Source organism: Ochotona curzoniae, unplaced genomic scaffold (assembly GCF_017591425.1).
Source record: "Ochotona curzoniae isolate NIBS_2020 unplaced genomic scaffold, NIBS_Ocur_1.0 scaffold_4505, whole genome shotgun sequence".
NCBI classification, from domain to species: Eukaryota; Metazoa; Chordata; class Mammalia; order Lagomorpha; family Ochotonidae; genus Ochotona; species Ochotona curzoniae.
In genome coordinates, this window is record NW_024467118.1 from 28,730,761 (window position 1) to 28,752,969 (window position 22,209).

General features: G+C 39.4%; 1 protein-coding gene and 1 non-coding gene across 2 annotated transcripts in view; both read right to left on the reverse strand.

Moving 5' to 3' along the window:
• CORIN (corin, serine peptidase) overlaps positions 1-22,209 on the reverse strand; it is a 197,838-nt gene that overhangs the window by 100,489 nt on the left and 75,140 nt on the right. Inside the window, exons 4-5 of the mRNA XM_040966358.1 lie at positions 21,866-22,067; positions 5,165-5,346 (exon numbers count right to left, since the gene is read on the reverse strand). Of these exons, the coding sequence (XP_040822292.1) occupies positions 5,165-5,346; positions 21,866-22,067 (384 nt within the window). The remainder of the gene's footprint in view (positions 1-5,164; positions 5,347-21,865; positions 22,068-22,209) is intronic.
• Positions 19,917-20,020, reverse strand: LOC121146897. The gene has a single exon (XR_005882275.1). It is a non-coding gene; the product is annotated as a U6 spliceosomal RNA (small nuclear RNA).

A 22,209-nucleotide genomic window follows, 5' to 3' on the forward strand; every position in this document is an offset into this window, starting at 1 on the left:
GTGAAAGCACTTTGAAAACCAGAGTAGGTACGTAATGTAAAAGCAGGGATTGCTGTTTTCTTGTGGCAATATTTGATTCTGCGAGTGGGAATGGGCAGATGGAGAGGAGTCAGTATTTAGTTCTCATACATCTCATGAGCTAAGTAGGAGCATAAGGGCGGTACAAGTTCATAGTTTTAAATACCATGCCAGATCACCTTCTCTCTTCCTCTCTGCCAAATGGGACCCTTCCTCCTTTGGAAATAACCTTTGTGAAATACTTCACAGTTGACTATTCCATTGGCACTTAACCTTTCTTTTGCAGTTTCTGAATGACAGCATGTTTAGATGTAGTTATGAATGTTGTGTGTTCTACTGTTTTATACACGGGTGGCACAGAGTATGTTTAACATTCCTTGAATGTGGAAACAATGTTACATTTATAATTGTATTGATTATTTTGTGAAAGCACTTTGTAAAAAAAACACCAAACCCCAGACAAAGGATTTTCAAAAGTAATAGTATTGACATTTTGATCCACATAAATTTTTTTGTGGGGGGAGCTAAACTGTGCATTGTAGGTATAACCAGTCTTTACACTCGTTATTTAGCTTTCCTCCTTCCAGCTATAACTACCAATCACTACCAAATATTCCCAGAGAAGTGTACAAAATCACCCTTCATTAAGAACCACTATGCTAGCATGGTTATATTATTGTCCCTATACTTTTCTTTTTAAGTTTTTTTATAATAAAAAAAGTCCATCAGCAGATGAGGAAGTATATAAGACTCACCCCTACAAAACCACTGTCCAGCTGAAAGAGAATGATGGTGTTTTTAAGGAGGCTACAAGGAAGGGGTAGGGGCCCAGGAATGAGAGGCACGGAAGACAGGGAAATGTCAATACTGGCTTCCAACCAGGCGATCCAGGACTGGCTAGAGTCACAACAGTGATTACTTGGTCTGGTTAGTGTGTTCAGCTTATGACCAAGTTTCTGGCTGGTCAGCAAGGCTCTACTCTGGAATTTTTATGAGACAAATGGGTAACAACTTGATAACCAGAGTTGAGAACCAGAGAATCGCCCCAGGAGTACAGCAACTTGAACCAGCCAGGAGGCTGGAAACCCTCTTTTTTCCTTTTTAGAATTCCTGGGATAATATTTACAATAAGCATACCAACAACTTATGGAACATAAAAATACAGAACTATGTTAGTTGTGCTTATAAAATCCTAGGGCATACAACCTTACATATAATTAAGACTAATGTAAATACATTTCTATTTGGCACACAGATTCTTGGTATATGAACCCTTTATAATAACTGTGTTAATATGCTACAAATATATTCCTACTCACAAAAACATGTAGTTGTATCCACAGCCCATCAGCTAGGATCATCTCTGATGGTTAAAATCCTGTTTATCAAGCATGAAAGTTAAGTTCTACATATCTGGACATAGGTTCCACAAACATTCAGGGTCCCAAAGCTTTGGGCCATCCTCTGCTGTTTTCCCAGACCACAAGCAGGGAGCTGGATGGGAAGTGGAACAACCAGGACATGAACCAATACCCATATGGGATTCAGATGCTTGCAACGCAGATTAGCCAACCGAATCATTGCAGTGGGGCCCGCTGACAAACTAAATTTCCAACCTGAGAGAAGTTTATATGGACAGAACTTCAAATCAAGGGGCATCTGTTGCAACAATGGTATTTCTAAGCAGTGATAGTTCTGATCAGCAGTGTTAAAGAACTGATAATGTTTTGATTTCAAGTTTTCTCTTTGAATTCCTAAATCCTATAACAATGGGCTATATTTTTCAAATAAGCACTAATTAAGGGCTGCATATGTTCAAAGTAAAACAGGAGCAAATGTAGCTGAAAAAGATCTGTTGATCCTTCTGAACAGCTTATTACTATGTACCATCTTTGGAAGGAATACTAATTCAGCAGATCCCTAATAAATACCATGCTTACAAAGAAACTCCTACTTCTGGCCACAGCATAGTAGCTTGCAGCAGGTGCTTTCATCAAATACAAGCAAAGAAGCCAGATAAAACAGAAGAAACATCTGTTTGAAGTCACCCGAGGGCTGACGAGCTAAAAAGAACTGGGATAGCCTGGATCTCAAGGAGAAGACAACTGAACAACAAAGAGTCTACACTCTGCATGTTGTTCCCTCTCTGGATCTCACCAGTTCCTGGCTTGGGGCTAGACACTAAGAATCTGGACATGAGGCCTCTACAAAGAACCAAAGAATCAGCAGGGTTTTTGGTAACCCTACTGGGGTGGAAAGACAAAAAGCTAGAGTTGGGTATTGCCAGTGCAGATGGACGGTAAAACATCAATTACACAGCAAGGAGAGACACCAAAGACTTGGCCCACCATTTGGGTGGATTGCCCACCAATGCATTTGCACAGAGAGTGAGAAGCTAAAAGCTAAGAAAACAAAAAACAAACTTCTGTAAAACACAAAACCCAGGTAACAGAATAAAAGCAAAATCACAAGTCAGCTTTATCTCACACAATATAAACATCCCAGATAAAACACTGAGCAAAAGAATCCAAAAGCAAGTAAAAAGGCTGACACATCATAACCAAGTAGGATTATTTAGAAAGCAAGAAATTTCAACCTCCAAAAAGCCATTCATATGGAGGACCACTTCACAGAAGTTTTCTCCCCATGAATACAGTGAGAACATTGGTAGAAGTTGGGAGGGTCCATCTTTATAAAACTCTGGAAAATAATCAAAGGCTTGCAATATTTAAAGACTGATTCACTCAAAAATGCCTAAACCTTGGTAAGAACATTCAGTTTTGTAGTACCATAAATTGTCCCTTTCCTGATATCTCTTTGTTAATTCTGGAGTGGCTTGAAATAGCAGATTAACTCCCTACTTGTCATAATTTTAGTTAAATAAAGGTCAATTCACTACTATAGTTGCAAGCATGTTGATAAAATGGGCTTCAACTACATATTGTCTATGAGAAACTTGCTTTATATTCGGAGACACAGATCAGCTCAAAGCTCAGAATGGAAACTTTTAGACACAGTGTTATGTACATATACTGATGTCAAGTACAGTGTTCCATATATTCTGTTAGATTTGTGAGACACCGTAAACCAACAGGGCCTATTTCCTCTTAATTATCTGCTTAGTTCTACACATTATCCAAAGTGGAGTATTATTGCCGAGGTGTACATTTTCCAATACTAGTTTTTGTTTTAATGTCTATGTAATCTGATATTATCACAGATATTGCAACTCTTTTGGTTATTGTTCAAAATGGCATGCTTACAGACTCAATCTTTATCAAAAATAGGACCTGGTTTTTCCCCAGAAGCTGACAATCTAATTCTAGAGATCATACAAGAAGACAAGGCACCTAGAATTTATAAAAACGATCTACCAGAGAATTCACAAGTCTCAATTGCAAAATTAACTGCAAGAAGAAAATCAAGAGTGTGGATATTCTCAAAAGGACAGTTTCATCAATGATATAAACAGAAAGCCCAGAATTAAACCCACATATCCAAAGGCTGATTGAATTTTGAAAAGGGTACCAAACCCATTCAGTGGGGTGGGCAGAGAGTGCTCCTGTCAATAGCTGATGCTGGACAATCACAATTAAATATGCAAATGAATGGCATCGCCCCTCCTGCTGCACAAAAAGTAATTCCAAAATGGATCACAGACATAAGAACTACATTCAGGGCCAGTGCTGTGGCATTATGCGTTGTCACCACCTACAATGCCAGCATCCCATATGAGGATTAAGTTCTAGCTGCTCCAGATGTGATCCAGCTCCCTGCTAATGCATTAGGAAAGCAGAAGATGGTCCAAGGGCCTGAGTCCCTGCCCTCCTCCCCACATAGGAAACCAGGATGGAGTTCCAGACTGGGCTTTAGCCTGACCCAGGCCAGGCTTCTAAAATTTGGGAGGTAAACCAGCAGATGGAAGAAGGCTCTCGCATACACTCTTTCAAATAGCTTTTAAGACTAAATAAAATTTACAATATAGGAGTAAATACTAATAATCTTGTAGTAGGCAGTATTTTTAGACATCACACTAAAATAAAAGATAAATTGGACCTCTTTAACGTTAAAAATTCTGTGCTATGGTGGCTTTTCCGTGTAGTAGGTAAAGCCATTGCCTGCGAGCTAGTGGTATCCCACATCAACACTGATGAGTATCTCAGCGTTCCACTCTACATCCAACTTCCTGCTATCGGCCAGGGAAATGCAATCAAGGCAGCCTGGGTGTGCCACAAGCATGGGAATCCCGGCTGACACTCTTGAAAAACCGGCTTTGGCCTGGCCCTGCTCTAGCTGTTGCAGCTATCTGGGGCATGAATCAGTGGAGGGAAGCTCTCTGACTCATTCCCTCTCTATGTAACTTTTAAAGATTCATTTAGTTTTATTGAAAAGGAATAGGTAAAGAGAGAAGGGGAAACAAAGATCTTCCATTTGCTGGTTCATTTCCTAAAAGATTACAACGGCTGGAAGATCCAAAGCCAGATCTCATATAGGTGCCAGGTCTCAAGGTTTTGGCCCATCCTCTGCTGCTTTCCACTTCCAATCCAGCTCCCTGCTTGTAACCTGGGAAAGCATTTCAGGATGGCCCAAAGCCTTGGGACTCTGCACCCACATGGGACACCCAGAAGTAGTCCCTGGCTTCTGGCTTTGGATGGGCTCAGCTCTGGGCCTTGTGGCCACTTGGGGAGTGAAGCAGCTGATGGGAAGTTCTCTTTGTATCTCCTGTTCTCTGTATATCTGCCTTTCCAATAAAAAAAAGTAAATCTTCAAATGAATTTTTAAAATTTTTAAAAACTTCCAGAGTAGAAAATATACTGTGATGCATTAGTACTAATTAAGATATAATACATTTGTCTAATGCAATGCTAAGCACTTGACACCAGATACTGAAAGGTTACAAGCTGCCTCTTTCCTATGAAATTCAGAACCCAGCAAAACTTTCCAAAATGATAGCATTTCTGACAAAGAGCAGGCTAAGGGTTGTTTCTGGGATGCTGTTGATGCTTTATTTCTGATCTGATGTTGTTTACCTGGGTCTGGTTACTTCATTGCACTATATTGGATTGCATAGTTCGTACTTACATTCATCCCTATACAAATGTTATACCCAAATACTTATATGAATGAAACAAAAAAAGATACCTACATTGCTTTCCATCTTCCTGCTGTGGTGAGAAGCAAATCCTGCTGGCGTTGTTGCTTTCATTTTGGTTTCTAAACTGGGAGCACTTAAGAAAATCAGGCCAGGAGGAGTTCACCATCCCCAGCACTGATTCACAGCCTTCTTTTGCAGCTTCACAGAAAGATCTACAGGGCAGGAGACCATGACTGGAAAAAAACAAAAAAGAAAAAAAAAATGTTGAAGATTAACATTTCTATGAAACACTTCTTTAAAAAAAATTTTTTTTGAAAGGCAGATATACAGAGAGGAGGAGACACAGAGAGGAAGATCTTCTGTCCGATGGTTCACTGCTCAAATGGTTGCAACAGCTGGAGTTGAGCCAATCTGAAGCTAGGAGCCCACGTGCAGGTGCAGGGTCCGAAAGCTTTGGGCCATCCTCGACTGCTTTCCCAGGCCACAAGCAGGGAGCTGGATGGGAACAGGTGCTTATATGGGATCCCAGCACATGCAAGGCAAGGACTTTAGCCATTAGGCTATTGTGCCAGGCCCTCCATAAAACATTTCTCAAAATAAACTTAAAGTTGGCCATTAATGCGCTAATACTACTTTAATGTGTATTTCCATATAGCCAACAATTTACATTTTTATATTCAAATATAATGACTGCAGCCACTCTTATCTAGGATCTAGAGGGAGTAAGCTCATTCCATGATGTCATTTAAGTGTCATTTGTGAAAATATTGTAAGTGAGTTTTAAAAAAAATTTCATTGCTAATAATGTGTGTCAACCAAAGGGGGAAAAAGAGCTCTATTTGCCTACAAAACAGGGGGAAAAAGTATGGAAATAAATCTCCCAAATTTCCAAGGCAGAAGTGGGTCACAAAATAGGTTACTCACTGAGGGTTTCTGCCAAGTTTTTTCCTAAAAATCTTGAGAAATTCAAAGTATCTCAGGGAGAAAAAAAATATGCTTTAATCTGTGCATCCTTCCTGGAAAGGAAGCACCACACAAGCAACTGGTTTTTGGAAGACCTTGCATGGTTATTAATCTTCTCAAATTTCTATTCTGTCTTTCAAAAAGCAGAAAGATGTAAATAATGACTTGTTATTGGGAGCAGCACTGACACCCTTGGCTTCTGCCTTTGTTGACGAACACAACATCTCAAAGCTTCCCAGACCTGTAGCTCGTTGTGGACCCCGACTACAGACTTGTACCCTTTCACACTCAGGAATGCCATTTTTCTATCAGAGCTGCAGGCTGTATCTTGCACCCTGGTCCCTCATCTGATAAAGGCATTGCAAATGATTTTAAAGAAAAGGAAGGAGGAGGCTGGTCAAATTAAAGCATGCAATATACAATTATAGAGTTGGCAAGATGTCACAAAATACTGTGTTACATGTGGGAAAAAAAAACACTAAAAAGAAAGCTACCTGCAGCCTCCCTTACATCCCACTTTTGAGAAGAACAGACCCAGGGAAATGCCAAGCTAGACTGCAAATTACCCAGCTCCCAATGGCAGACACAAGGACAGAACTCAAGTATTTGACCTTTCAAGGCCATGTTCTACTTACTTTCCTGTAGTGTCTGTTCTCAGATAAAAGGCCAAAAAATTGGACTTTAAATAATAATCTCCTGAACCAAACAAGCTGATTTATAATAATACTTTATCTGTACTTCTACGGATTAAAGAAATATAATGGGACATACCAGCCATTCAGACAAAATGGAAGTATTCAACAACGACTGTCACCTACAAACATTTCTGACATTCCACTCAGAAAGCTACGTTAGAACCATCTTTTAGAATTCTGCCTCTCACATAATTTCTTCCATGTATTAAAGTGTAACTAAGCTCTATGGTAAAAATATAGCAAAAGGTTTTGCATTTCAGAGGATTCATTTTTGTACTTAATAGATGGAATGAATAAGGCAAAGGGCTCAATAAAAAGGCACCTGAGTGCCATTCAGGAATTGATTAGGTATTTATGGGACTAAAAAGGTATCACACGTAAATAACATTTTGAACACACATTTTTGTAAACCATATTTCATTCCAAATAAGCTAAACACTACTTTTTATGTAATAAAACTGGTGTGCATAGTTAAGGAATATGGAGAACATAGAATTTGCTATGCAATTGCTTAGGCATTATTCTAAATATTTCCCAGGCATTAACTCATTTATTTGTTACAATAGCCCCATGTGGTAGAGACCAATACCGTCTCTGCTGTGGTTGGAATATGTCACCCAATAGTTCACCTATCGGAAATATGATCACCAAACTCAAACTAATGGTATTTGGAGATGTAGGCCGACAGGTAATTAGGATTAGAAGGAAGTAGGATGAGGCCCCATGATGACACTCATTCCTTTCTAAGCAAGAAAGAGCCGAGTTACCACGCTTCCTCTGTCTCACTATGGACTACTTTGCTTTATGTTATGATGTAGATGTCAAACAGACCTGATCTTGGGTTTCCCAGCTTCCAGAATGTGAGCTAAGGAAACCTGTATCTTATAAAGTACCTGGTCTGGCCTAATACAGCAATAGACATGAACCAAGACAACTCCTAACATACAAACAAGGGAACCAAAGCACCAGAAATAAGACTTATCCAAGTTTGCTAATGTTATAAATAGAACCCAAATTGTAACTCAAATTGATTGACCTAAGGCTCCATTGCATTATCTTCTGTAGAATGGGTCATTTCTAACTTCACAAATGAATACTTCAGAAGCACAAATCAAGGTTAGCCCACAATGTGAAATGCACCCACAATCAGGCATGAACAGCATGGTTGTGCTCTTCTCTCACTTTACAAACATCAACCTTCAGTGATTCATGGCACTTACCAAAAGGGTTACAGACCACAAATAAAACCAAGACATCTGTTTGCTTTTTAGAAAACAGCAAAGCTACCAGACCAGCCAGACTTGTGTTTGGCATTCCTCAGCCACCTGCTGCTGCCTGATCAAGGTGCCAGTGCCCTGGTACCATCCTGGCTACGCAGACTGCAGCCCCCTGTCCAGATGGACCCCTCCACCAGGGTACTCAAAAACACGGTCTTCCCTTCGTACAGTCCAACTTGTACTCCAAATTGTTACTCACCTCAGTTAGGCTTTTAGATAAGAGCTGGAAGAGCACACAAGTGGCTTTATACTAAAACACTTAAATCCTAGAGATTTTTGCACTGATCTGTAAGAGACCACTCACTGATGATATTTACTCAGAGGCGCAGAAACCAGCCAATATCTTCATTCTCTGACATACACCAGTAGCAATAGCCAGAAGTTTCTTTCCCTATTCTAAGGTAGAACGTTTAAGCTCATGAATTGACTCTTCATCATTTTTCCTCCTTGAAAATGATGACTTCATCCTATCACTTTTACACAGCTGCTCCTCCACGGTCTGATGCTCAGCCAATGTTCATCATGCTAGAACTCAGTTTCCTCATTTGAAACAGGAGAGGTTTGAGAGAGAACTAGAATTCAAGTGCATTTTCATAGTCCCTTTGGCACTGACATTTTGCAAATCAAAACTCATTCTTTAATACAGTGTTTCTCAGAAGAATCATGACACTCTCAGCTTTGCTACACTTCGAAAGGTAACAGATATGTTCTCAGTATTTGCTCTGGAAATAGAGAATGATGTTAAAATACCCTCTGACCAATCATTCTAAAATCAGGGACCAAGAAAAATGTCCAGAATGTTTTTTAAATAGATCTCTTAGGAGGTGTAACCAACTGAAACCTCCCTAAGCTCTGAATTGCTGAACTGGGATATGTATAATGGTGATCGGGGATGAATAACTAGAAGCCAATTCAAATGGGGAGCAAAACTAGTAGACATTTGTTCTTTGCATGAAATTCAGCTACTTCTGAAGGATTGAAACATTTTGCTTTTCATCACCTGAGATAGGCCACACTAGTTTGGAATGCAGGTGTCCGCATCCAAGCAACAGTCTGGCAACTGAAAAACAGCGCCCAGCGCAGAGGAAAGGGACGGGCAGAATAGCTACTATGGCTGTCACAGCACTTAGAAATGGAGGTTTCAGATGCGCGTGCGAAGTCTATCTGATGTTGTGCAAGAATCCCTAACCCAGTCCAGCCAAAGTGAAAGTAGAAAACCCCTGGGCCACCTCTATAAAGACTTCATGAAACACTTGCTTAGTATACAAATAATACTTCTACATACTCATCACATGGCTTTATGTTTTCATTAAAAGGCTGTTGTACATAACTTCTAAAAATTGTATGCTTTAGAAAAACACTAAATTTTCTGCTGCAGTTTTCATTGCATCTACAGATATATAGATTTTATTTGCTAGGAAACAGTTCTGAAAGACATGAAGCTAAAATTATTGGATAAATCATATCCTACACAATAAACTTATTATGACCAATGGATTTTAAGTTTTAACTTGAACTGTTTTTATACATTCAAATTTTAAAAATAGTAAGGTTTTCAATCATCTTTCATCCAGACACCCTAAAATAAACAATTTACATAGCTATAATCATTAGAATTAAGAAATTCACATTAGTCTAAGACTTTAATCCAAGACCCATATTTAAATACTCTCAAGATGTTCATATAGGATTCCCTCATTACATTTAGTTGTCACTTTTTACTTCTGGCAAGGAAACTAAGCTTTAAATATATTGAGAGCTTAAGACTAAAAAATTTTTATCCATTTTTTTTTTCAAAGACAGCAATCTGTGGCAGGCAGACTCTACAAAGATCCAGGATCTCTCCAACCAGGTACCACGCCCTGACTAATCCTTCTCTTTGGTGCGGGCCAGCCCAAAGACTAGCTCCCCACCCACGGGATGAAACAATGCTATGTTTATCATTGGGTTAAATCAGACTATCCCTTCCCTGATCTGATGAATCCAGCTGAAACACTGTGAAGACCACATGTTAAAGACCTGACAGATGCCAACTGGGCACTGACGCCCACAGCACATCCACCCTTGAGGAAGTATAGTTCTTCGTGTATCTCACACTTGCAAAAGTATCCTTCCCTGGACCATCAGATAAGACCCAACTATGGCTACCACCTCAGTTGTACCCATTTCAAAGAACCTGAAGCAGAGGTTTTAGATAACTCATCCCCAGATTCCTGAATAAAAGAAACTATTATTTAACTGTTAGGTATGTGTTGTTTTAAGATATTGCTATTGTGACAATGTTATACCAACTACTGTTTCAGGCACTTGAAAAGTGAGTCAACTAGTGCTTTCTTCTCTGTGTGTGAGAGAGAGAGAGATGAGAGAGACTCTGACTCTCTTGTTTTGGTTAGACTGAGCTCTTCAGTGAATAATGCTTTCAAAGAGTCCCAGGCAACTCCCCAAGCTGTAGCACTTACTTGGTTAGAAGAGAATACTGATGCTGGAAGAACCTTGTAAATCTTCCTTTGCTTTTTGAGCAACTGTAACCTAAAGAGAAGATCTCCTAGCCAAGAACTGAGACCACAGCCCATTCCAATAAAATATCTCGTCCAGACAGCCTCTTTCCAACATGACACAAGAGCATGAACTCATCACCACTGAGGGGACACACAAACAGCACAGCAAGGGTTGCTTTCCCTGTGGGGGCACAGCAGCATTGGCCTATGTTAGAACATTCTGGAACCTCAAGGAACCTTAGAATCACACAGGGTATGAGGCAAGCAAGAGAAGGTCCTCCTTGGCTCCCATCTCCACTAAACACATGGGATCATAAATTTTCCCAGTGAATGGTTATGCTTGTCATTGTCTCACATCAGAAGAGAAATAATGAAAAATAAAAAATATTTTTTGATAACAGTGTTCTCAGACTTTAAAATCCAGGATAGCACCTTTTTTTCCCCATTGTATTAGTCATGGTTTCAGCAGGACAGAGATGACCCACCCAAGTGGGACCACTGCAGAGCATGCAGTCAAAGAGCCACTTATGAAGAGTCACAATGGTTTATAAGAATCCACAGGAGTCTGGGGCAGAACCAGCAGCCACATTTAACAGGCAAGGAGAAGGAGCACTTTCCTGAACAGAGCGCCACATGGAAAGGCCACCTGACAGCAGGTCTAGCCCCTGATGAGATGCAGTCACCCCATGTGAGCAGGTAGGAGGAAGCGGCTCACTCTGCTATCCCCCATACTTCCCTGATGTCTCCAACTGGCTGAGCTCAACAGTAGCCCTTTTTTGAAGGAAAAAAAAAACCTCTGGGGAAGAAGTTGGAAAAGGGAAATGAATAAAAGAATGAGCCCAGAGTTGCATATCTCACAGCTAGCAACAGATGCAACAGATCTGCTAATACTTCCTGAGGGAATGAAGCACAATAGTCTATGAGTAGAACAAGTTATTGTCTTGAAATCTCACAGGAGCATCCACACCAGAGAAGTTAGGAAATGCTACAACTGAAAGGTTTTACTGTTTATTACTGGTTTTTAGGGAGTCAGCTTACCAACACATCCATGGATGAAAGCATAAATCATGTCATCTCCTACAGGAAGCAATTTTCACTTCTACTCAAGGGGAAATCACCATCACATACTTCATGAACCAGAGTAAGAAACCCTGCTTAAGATTAAGTTGGCATCCAGCACCATTACTCTTCTGTTGGTAGACATGATTTTCTTGGTGGTTATGCCATTTGCCCAACACTCCAAACCCAATGATCTTTGCCTCATCATTCACATGTAATCCATCATTTCATAGTGACAACTCTGCTTCCTAAGAATTCCTTAAGGAGTCTGGCATTGTGTTGCAACAAACAAGATGTCACTTGTGATGCTGGCTTCCCAAACGAGAGTGTCTGTTCAAGTGAAGCCACTCGTCAGCTCCAGCTTAATGCTAATGTGCCTGGGAAGACAGAAAATGACCCATGGGCTTCTATCTGCAATCCATGTAACAGTTCAGGGTGCAGTGTCTGGCTCCTGGCTTTCGCCTAGCTCAGACCTGGCTGTCATAGCCATGTAGGGCGTGCACCTGTGGGTGGAAGCTCCTTATTCCTTTCTCTTCTGTTGCTTTGCCTTTCAAAAAAGTTAATTCCTTCAAATCCATTCATTTCGCTCCCCATTTTACGTGCTAGTAAAATTAAATTAGCTATGGCTGCTCTATGTACTTTGACAGATCTGTTACCAAGCTATTTGCTCTGCATGGCCTCTTTGCCTTTCCTGGTCCATATAGCAGATTTCTTATCTCCCTCCTAATACTTTTTCAGCTGTTATTTCCTCCCTCCCGGCTAGTAACCTTTCCCAACAATGCCAAAAAAAACAAGATCTCTCCTCCCAAATTACCCCTGCATCTTATAAACTGGCCACATTGTACAATTAGTTGTCTTCCTATCTGGTCCCCTGTTATGCTGAGTCTCCAGAAAGCACTTCTATGTTTTATTCATCTCCATATCCTCAGTATCAAACTACGTGCTTGACACATCAGAAGTGCAGTAGGTGTTTCATAAAAGGTTGAACAACTGGGTGGGGGAAGGGGACATCCTGGTGGCACAGCAACCTAATATTCCACTCTGTGGTGTTAACAGCCCATATGGTCGCCAGTTCTAGTTTCAGCTCTTCCACTACTGATCCAACGCTCTGCTTATAGCCTGGGAAAGCAGCGGTGGATGGTGCCTACACCTACATGGGAGACTCGGAATAAGCTCTTGGCTTCAGATCAGCTCAGTTCTGGCAGTTTCAGCCACTTTAGGAATGAACCACAAGATAGAAGATAATATCTATCCTCTGTAAAATTTGCCCTTCAAATGAAAATAATTGTTTTAAAAGATTAAACAACCAGATCATATTCCAGTATCTTTGTTGTATAAACTGATGATAGGAACTAAAAGAACTCTCAACTGGACAAGTTTCCAGTAGCTCTTTTTGACATCCCACCCCAACCCATATTCCCACCCTGGGAATCTGCTTTCAATGTTGATTCCATCAGGTGGCTTGGGATATCTGGCTCTCCAACATCTTTTGAACTCCCATATCCTCCTGGATCGAGTGTAACCTTGTCCTGACAATGCTCTTGCCACTGTGTGGCAGGCCCCCAAAGGTCTCCATTCCCTTGGTTTACTTACTTGATTGGCCTTACCCACTATATAACATACTATCGTTTCTTATACTCTGTCTTCTTGCCTGGTTCTTACCCACGTAATAAGCACTGTAAAACCAAGGGTTTTCATCTATTTTACTTGCACTGATATCCTATTGTGCACAGTGATAGGCTGGAAGCATCTTCTAAATAAACTCACCACACATAGAGGATGAGTCAGTGACCTGCATGGGACAGTAGCGAAATCAGAAAAACTATTCTCACCTAACTCCCAAGCTCACGAGTCACAGGAGAACTTGTATTATCTTTGTTCCCTCTCAGGTCAACAAATTCCACACACCATCCAATCTATAAATTCCTATGTATGAGGAAAACATGAGATGCAAACCCAATGGTGTGCCAACAGTAGAATGTCACTCTTAAAATAGGAAATAAAGAGAAACATATAGCTTGAATTAAGAAGAGTGTGAATAATGTAAAACCACATAATGACTTCTGAAAGAGCAACAAGAATCCCATACCCTTCCAGCCAACATGATCCTGATCCTCATTAATATTTGGCATACTTTACTGGAGCCCATGGGACAAGGGATTAGCAAATCACAAAAGAAACTTGCAATTGTAAAATTATTTTTGCAGCTGTTTTGATTTTTGCACATCATGAAGTGATGCCATAAATATGAATCTTCAAATGAACTGAATCCTAAGTATTAGTTCTAAATTCCAGTCACATTCACATGACACAAAAGAATTACAGAGGAGAAAACTACATAAATTATTCCACTGGATTTGATGAGATACGTTCACTTGAGACACTACAGGCAAAGACATTTTTTAAAGAGATTAGATCTGTCATGCTCTGATTCTGTAGCATAACATCTTTATAAAACAAAAGCAATCTGAATTATCTGACTGCATTCGATTTTGAGTCATTTTGGTGGCTAAGATGAAAGCTTGCCTAGCATTTGCTCTTTTATGTGTTAGACCATCCAAGTACTAACCAGGCTTGACCCTGCTTAGCTTCTGAGATCGGACGAGACCAGGTGTGTATGTTTAAGACCAAAAAAACGACTCACCAGCTGTGCCTGGAACGGAGATAGGAAATGTAATAATGAAATGGACACCAACACACCCAGGTAACCAGCCTGCTGTGGCTAAGCAACTGCTATTTACAAGTCGATGGTTTCGAGAAAGTAAATGGCAAATGACTTCCTGGGTTTTTAGTTGGTAACAGCAACAAAGCTCATCTTTTTCTTTCAATATTCACCTACAACTTTTTAAAATTACAATTATAAAATATATTTGTAATGTTTCTTTATTCCAAAATGAGAAATGAAAAAAAAGTTCTTGATATAGATAAAACATTAAGCAAAATTAACAGTGTTTAGGAGAAAAAAATCTTTTACATCAAAATGTTTTCCAATATGACTTCAAATGATTTCAAGTGTATGTTTACTTAAGTTGTTGCATGCTGTGATACAGAACAACATATTTAAGAATACAGTCTACATAAATCCTAACCTTGTAAGTAACAGGATCCCACAGGGGCCAGTTCATGTCCCAGCTGCTCCGCTTCTGATCCACCTCCTTGCTTATGGCCTGGGAAGGCAGCAGAGGAAAGCCCAAAGTCTTTGGACCCTGCACCCATGAGGTGGTTCCAGAAGCTCCTGGCTCCTAGCTTTGGATCAGCTCAGTTCTGCCCATCACAGCCATTTTGGGAGTGAAGCAGCAAATGGAAGCACTCTCTCTGTCTTTCCTTCTCTTGATATATCTGATCTGCCTTTCCAATAAAAATAAATCCAAAAAAAAAAGGGTGGCACTGATGAAAGAAAACATACCATATACACATTTTGTGTAGATTTTAGCAGAAAATTGTTGCTACCATCTTCATTTACTTAAGAGTTTCCAAAGACTATGAGGTACATTGTTTAAAAAAATTAAAAGTACAATTTACAAAAGTTAAAAAAAAAGAATACAGTCTACAATTACATAATATATAGACAGATTGGCTACTTTTACTAAAACATGATCAGTAAAATTCAACTCGTAACTGACATGAACAGTGACAGAGACTATAATTTTTGTGTAACATAGTTTTCTAAGAGAAAAAAATTCAAATAGCTTTTGTGCCCACCAGATTTGGTTGTTTGATGGGGCTCAAACCAGAAAATCATGCCATCTATGCATTCAAATGACTGGGGTGCGGGGAAGAGTTTAACCAGTTTTATTGAGATACAAAAAATCTCTACATCCAAAGAACACAATGAGATGAGTTCAAGGACTGGGCTACATGACTATCACTACCCAAAGTTCCCTCCCAGATGTAGTGTATATAAGAACATTTAACATAAGAATATTTATTCTAATTTTAAGTAGTGGGAACTGGGAAACAAGCTCATTTTTACCATGGAATTCTGTCACATTTATCATCAAGTCTAGAGCATTTGAAAGAAATGTACAAATTATGCTTTACAAAGAGGGAGTTTCAAATATCTCTTGTTTTTCTTCCTCTAGAGGTGGAAATGAGAGGTTCCTAGAGCTTTTATTTTACCTACTTAGGGTTTTAGTAAAAAGTAAATTTAAAAGATGAACATGCAAACAAAATTTAGCAGAATTCACTTCTTGATTTATTATCAACAGTTTAGAAATAAAACTCATGGAACTAACAGTGGTCCCAAAAATTCAGAAAGAAATAAAAAAAAAAAGGCAGGCAGAATCACAATATTGTTGGAACTGTATTATGAACTGCATGGAATCTATTCTTTGTATTAATACCAGATTAAGATGAGAACTGATGAGAGCGTGTTGAGCAATTTTACATTTGCTTTGACCCTGAGGATTGAATGTACTAATAAATTCTTAAAAGAAAAAGTCAGGGTTAAAATATAAGAATGAACAGGGTAATGAAGCTCACATTTGGAATCAGAAGTCCCATTGTCTGCCATAAATTGCGTTAACTCTGAACAATGATCAAGCCAGCCATGACACACAAGGATCTAAGATGGCAATAGTTCAGTACCTTTCCAAAGTGATACACTTGAAATACTTGTTTGACATTTTCTTAGGGGAGAACCTCGGAGCTGCATGAACAAAGAAAAAGGACTTCGGGTAGCAGGATCCCAATTCTCAACAACCCCTAGGAATGCAGAGCTGCTGCAGGTAACCCAGCCCACCTTTTCTGAAGCCAGCTGGGCAACTCTCACTACCATGGATCTGACACGGGTGTCATAACCTGCACACAGATTTCCTCATTATCCTTGAGAAAAAAAATGTGACAGATTTAATTCTATTCATCCTGTTTCTTGAGTTCTTAGGTCATCTTATCCACCAATGTGATGGGCCACGGTGCCTATCTAATAGGGAACAAATCTACTGTAAAATGCCCAATTCTGTAACGAGTATCCCCAGTCACTTCTTCATCAGCTTAAGTCCCCCACCATTTCCTGAGACAACAATTCTGTATTTGTATTGGTTTCTTCTCTAAAGTTCTTTTTATTAAGTGGGATTTGACTTCTCATTGGCCTTCATTATTGATTTGATGTTTGCTCTACTGAATTATACAGAGCACTGCTCCCTCGTACATGTTATAGTCCAGAAATAAATGGCCATGGTGTACCCTAAGAATTTCACATCCCCAGTTCCCGCCCCTGTTCTTCACATAGATTCCCAACCACTTTTCTATTCAGCATCCTCTAGGCGTTTTACCATATTTGGCTTCTGCTCTTATATAAACCTTCAGTCTAAAGTTTTCAGTGACAATTGACCAAAAGAATTTTTTTTTTTACTAGCTGAATGCTAACATTAAAGAGAAAAGTACCAAGCTACCAGACCAGCCCTCTAGCACAAGTTAGTATTTTCTCAGCTGTTAGGTCCAGAATTTTCAACAAAAAAGCACAAGTGAATGTATCTTATGAAACACATTTTAAAAATTGAAGCTTATTCAGGAAGAAACAAAACATTTCCGGACATATTTTTAGTATCCATTTTCCTGAGCATATATATAAAATCTTATTTTGGACAATACTTTTAGGAACATCTTAAAAAATAAATGTTGAACTATGATCAACATTTGCGACTCCTGTTAGACATTCTGGCCTCCCTAAGTGATGAGTGTGTTTTGTCTTTAAGCAGAGAATGTAATGTGAGATCAAAGGCCTTCCAACCTAAGGGCTCACGCAAAGGAAGCTAGAAAGATATCGGTGCTTTTTGAGAGACAGAAACAAAGATCAACATGGCTGGACCTGGGCAAACAACCCTAGAGAAACAAGGAGGGTATCAGCAGCATGGCAAAGAACTTTGCTCTTAAAATAATGGGAAGTCCCAGAGAGATCAGAGACAGGAGAAGGGTACCATGCAACTTGTGTTTTTGAATTATCAGCTTGGCAGCAAAGTAGACAATATACTAGATTAAAGGAAAAATAAGCAGGGCAACTCAAGTGTTGCATTTGTAAAAAAAAAAAAAAAAAAAGGCAATGAAGTTAAACTCCCTGCCCCAAAAGTCTTTGAACCCTATATAAGTAATAGGAATGACTTTGGAGAACATCTTAGGTCAGATAATGTAGAAAAGGTAGGGGTACTTAATAGAAAGCATTCCGTTGAACACACAGAAATACAAATAATCCCTGTGACGTAAGAATTAAAAATCCTCATTTTTTAAAAAAAATTATTAAAAAAATCCTCATTTTACAAATAAGAAACTGAGAAATCAGGAACAGGAAATTGGCAGACCCTTAGTTTGAATCAGATTTTGGGTCCCCCTAAATATTTGAGCACATTCTCTGAAACAACCCAATTAAATTCCTTAACTCAAGGGTAAATAGGCACGCTATCCAATTTGAATCAAGTGTTACTTTCAATGAAAGTTCCTTGAGTAAACTCATTTGACCTTGAGCACAAATCCACAGGGATTGAGTACACCAGAGAATATTGTCCTGCAGCTTCTGGGTTTGAGATGTAATTTTTAATCACTAGCTACATAGCTACACAAAAATTTTATTTCATTGACCTAGATGTTAAGGATTTTTTCTTTCAGATTTAATGGAAAATATCAGTATTCCATGGGGAAAAAAAAATCCATAGCCAGGATATGTTTCATTCCACAAGTATGGTGTACCTCTGCAAAGCAGTAAATAGGAGAGGGATGGTGACAAATCAGTCTTCTAGCAGCAAACCTAAGCCTACATTTTGAGGCCAAATTATCTCCTTCTCAATTGGAACAATATTACAGATCTATACATATTAAAGAAGGTGACAAAGGGTAATAGCTACATATTAAAACTATGAGACTGTGATGCTTGTTTCCTTTTCCAGACCTTGTGTACTTGTATATCAAACTCACCTATAAGGGTTGGCATTGTGCCACATCATAGGTTAAGCCACTCTCTGCAATGTTGATATCCCATATAGGCACTGGATCATGACCCAGCTGCTCCATTTCTAACCCAGCTCCATGAACATGCACCTGGCCCAAGTGCTTGGGCCCCTGCCACCCACTTGGAAGACTTGAAAGAAGCTCCTGGCTTAGAACTGGCTCAGCTCTGGCCACTGTCTCCACTTGAGGAGTGAACCAGCAGATCGAAGCTCTCTGTCTCCTCGCCGTAGCTCTGCCTTTCAAATAAATACATCTCTAAAAAAATTTATTTACCAATAATCTGTCATTCTCCTGGCTCTAAACTGTGAAGTTCTCATGTGTTACTTGCTGAACCCATTCTAATTCATATTTCTTGAGTCACCCAACTTGTTTAGATAAGTCTATATCTCGAGATTTCATGAACTACATTCTGCTCAGATAGTCTGTTAGAACTTGATATACACATTTTAAAGCAATCATGGTTCAAATTAGAAACTTAATTTCTACATAGCAATGAACTTTATCAAATATTGCAGGTCTAACGTGAATCACATTAAAAACAATACTATTTATACATCCCTTCATTAACTTCTTAAATTTTAAATGCTATTTTCTTTGGTTAAACAAGCAATTCTGCATAATTTGGATTGTGCAAGAAACTAATATAATGAATGATCTAAAGTAGTAAATTATTAATGCTTGATTTTATCATCATTTTTTACATTTCTAAAATTATTTTTCTTACTAAATGTAGGTTGCAGGGCCCAGGCACATTACATGATAGCAGAAAGCACTGTGATTTTGCCATTTTAAAACTAATTGCAATGAGTAAAAAAAAAAAAAAAAAAAAGGATATGGTCCCAATGAAGTATTTTGTGTTCTTGACTACATGCTATTAATCATTGTAAGAATTGTAAGAGAAACGGAAAAGCTCATAGTACTACACTTATCAAGATGAATCAAGTCAAGGAAACAAAAGTTTTACCTAAAAGCACACAGAAAACCAACAACAACTTAAGTGCATTTTTATAGAGGAATTTAATATTTTACAATTGACTGTTCAAGTAGAGATTGAATAATTAGGACAACAGTCCAAATGAACTTAGATTCCTTGAAGGTGATTGTACTGTTTGTCTTATTTTTATATATACATAAACACATTCATAAGAAATGAAAGCAAAGGAGATGTGGAACTTGTTCAAGATTAGGCAGAAATGGAATCAGAATCCAGCTTAAGGAGCTTCAGGTGACCTAAATAAATTCATACCTTACAATCAAACAGAATATTTAGCATATGTTATAAACATCTTTGTGGCCATTTAATACTATCTATCTTCAATTCCTTATAATTGCTAAAATTTGAGTATGTTGTGAAGAGCCAGGCATTATCCTAAGTTATATCAACTAGCCATCATATTAACTTTGTCATCCTTGCACAGGGGCCATGCTAACCTTCTCTGTATCATTCCAATTTTAGTATGTGCTTCCTAAATGAGCACCATCATGTTAACTTTGTAAACTAAATACAAATATTGTTGCCAGCTTACAGAGGAAGGGCTGCCATGCAGCTCCATCAGGCTGTCCTCCCAAACGCTGTTGTGTTGGAGAGTGAAAAAGATGGGTCCAGTCCTAACCCTTGGGAACAATCAACAGTACCTTATTTGGAGATAGGATATTGCAAATGCATCTAAAAATCTAGAAATGAAAAATGTGACCCCAGATTTTCTAGTGTGGCCTCAATGCTATAGCATTTGTCCTTGCAAGAGAAATAAGAGTCAGAGACTCAGAAGAGACGACGTGTGAAAAGGAAGGCAGAGACTAAAGTCATGTGGCCACAAGACAAGTAATGAATGAGACCACCAGAAGCTGGCAAAAAGAAATTAATCCTCCCCCAGAGCCCTGATTGAGAGCCTGGGGATGCCAAGCTTCTCGCCTCCAGAACTGTTAGAGAATAAACTTCTGCTTTTGAAACCACCCAGCCTGCAGCAAGATGTGACAGCAGCCCTAGGGAACCATCCAACCACCATATTACCCTGCCACCATCTAGGAACACCAAGGGCGTCTTTGTTGACAGCCCATATTTTAACAATGGGAAAGCCCTGGCAGGATTTCCCCACCTTTCTACCCTGAAGGCACCCTGGGAAGCTAGCCCTGCACTGTGAAACATTTACACCCAGGCTGCAGCTGTGGACAGTAAACTGCATTTCTACAAGGAAGAAGCTATTTTTTATCTATATAGAAGCAATGGCAATGCAAGCTTTCCCCCAGTTACAATAACAAACATCTTTGCCCTATTCCATGCATTATTTTACACACTAATTAAATTAGTACAATTAATATGGAACCTATTTGCACTTAGAATATTAAGATTGGGAACAATTACATCTAAGAACCTCCCAATATGCTAATTCAGAAAGTAATTGATGCTCTGTGAGTATGAATTTAACACATGCTTTGAAATGTAATGTATATTTGTTGAGACTCTTCCTTAATATACTCCTGATGGACTAGTTCCCTATTTGATATGCTGACTAGGCTATTTGTCCCTCCCTATCCACTCTATCTCAGCCTGCTCTAGGTTCCAGCATTCACCAGAACAACCATCCAGAATCTCATCCATAATTGATCTAGATAATAAAATTTGGAGCTTTTGAGCTGAGAATATCTAGGTATTTTGGGTCGCATCCCTTGTACTCCTCTCAATCTCACATACTCATTGTCTGGTGATGGGCAAATTTAGTTGGTGGGAGGCCCTGGCAGTGAGGAGACAGGAAGGACAGTGAAGTCAAAGCATTCGTTCTTTCCCTTCTCCCTCTGCAGGCCTGAGGAGCTGGCAGTGACTGGGCTCCACTCTGAGGTGGAGCAGCTGGCTGAGTCAGAGTCCTGGTCTAGACCTAAACTCTCTCTAGGTGCCGCTGGACCCTTTGGCCATTCAAACCTTGGTCAATTGAACATCCCCTAACACGAGACCCTTGTTCTTTCCATCACTAATTTGTTCCCTTCTGTAAGAGTCTCTTCAATGAACTCCTTCAATCACCCCATTAAAGTGATAAGGAAACACACCCTAACAGTGTTCCTCTCACCCGGAACAGCAAGCGAACATCTCTCCAAGAGAACCCATCTAACATACTGAACAGTTATTTTCCATAGACAAAATTATTCCAAGCTTGCAAATCATTCCTAGTTTCCTAACATTACTACTAGAGATGACTAACAAGAGGTATCCTTCTCCTTTAATAACAACAGCAAAAATCAAAGACAGTAGCTTAGGATGTTTTGTGCACCTCAAACAGGTCAGCTTTAAGGGTCTAGCATCACACCAGGGGTTTTGTTCTACGATACCTGTCATCACCATCAATGATGCACTCGGGGAAGGCGAGGTTACAGCCAAACAACATGATATGCTGATAGCAACTGAGGCGATGGAGGTACGCAAAGAACTTGAGGAACTTCTCCGGGTCCATGTGCTTGATGATTGAGAACACAGGTGTGGTTTGGTAGGGCAGCATCTGGCACTGAGTGTGCGGGATGTTGATGCAGGTACCTGGACGGTAAAGAGAGCTACACTCAGAAGTGGACATATCAGATACACGTGTTCATACAATAACTAGCTAGATTCTGCAAAAATTATTATACATGGACAGTCCTACACACAGGTTCACACACATAAGCAAGCATGGGAGAAA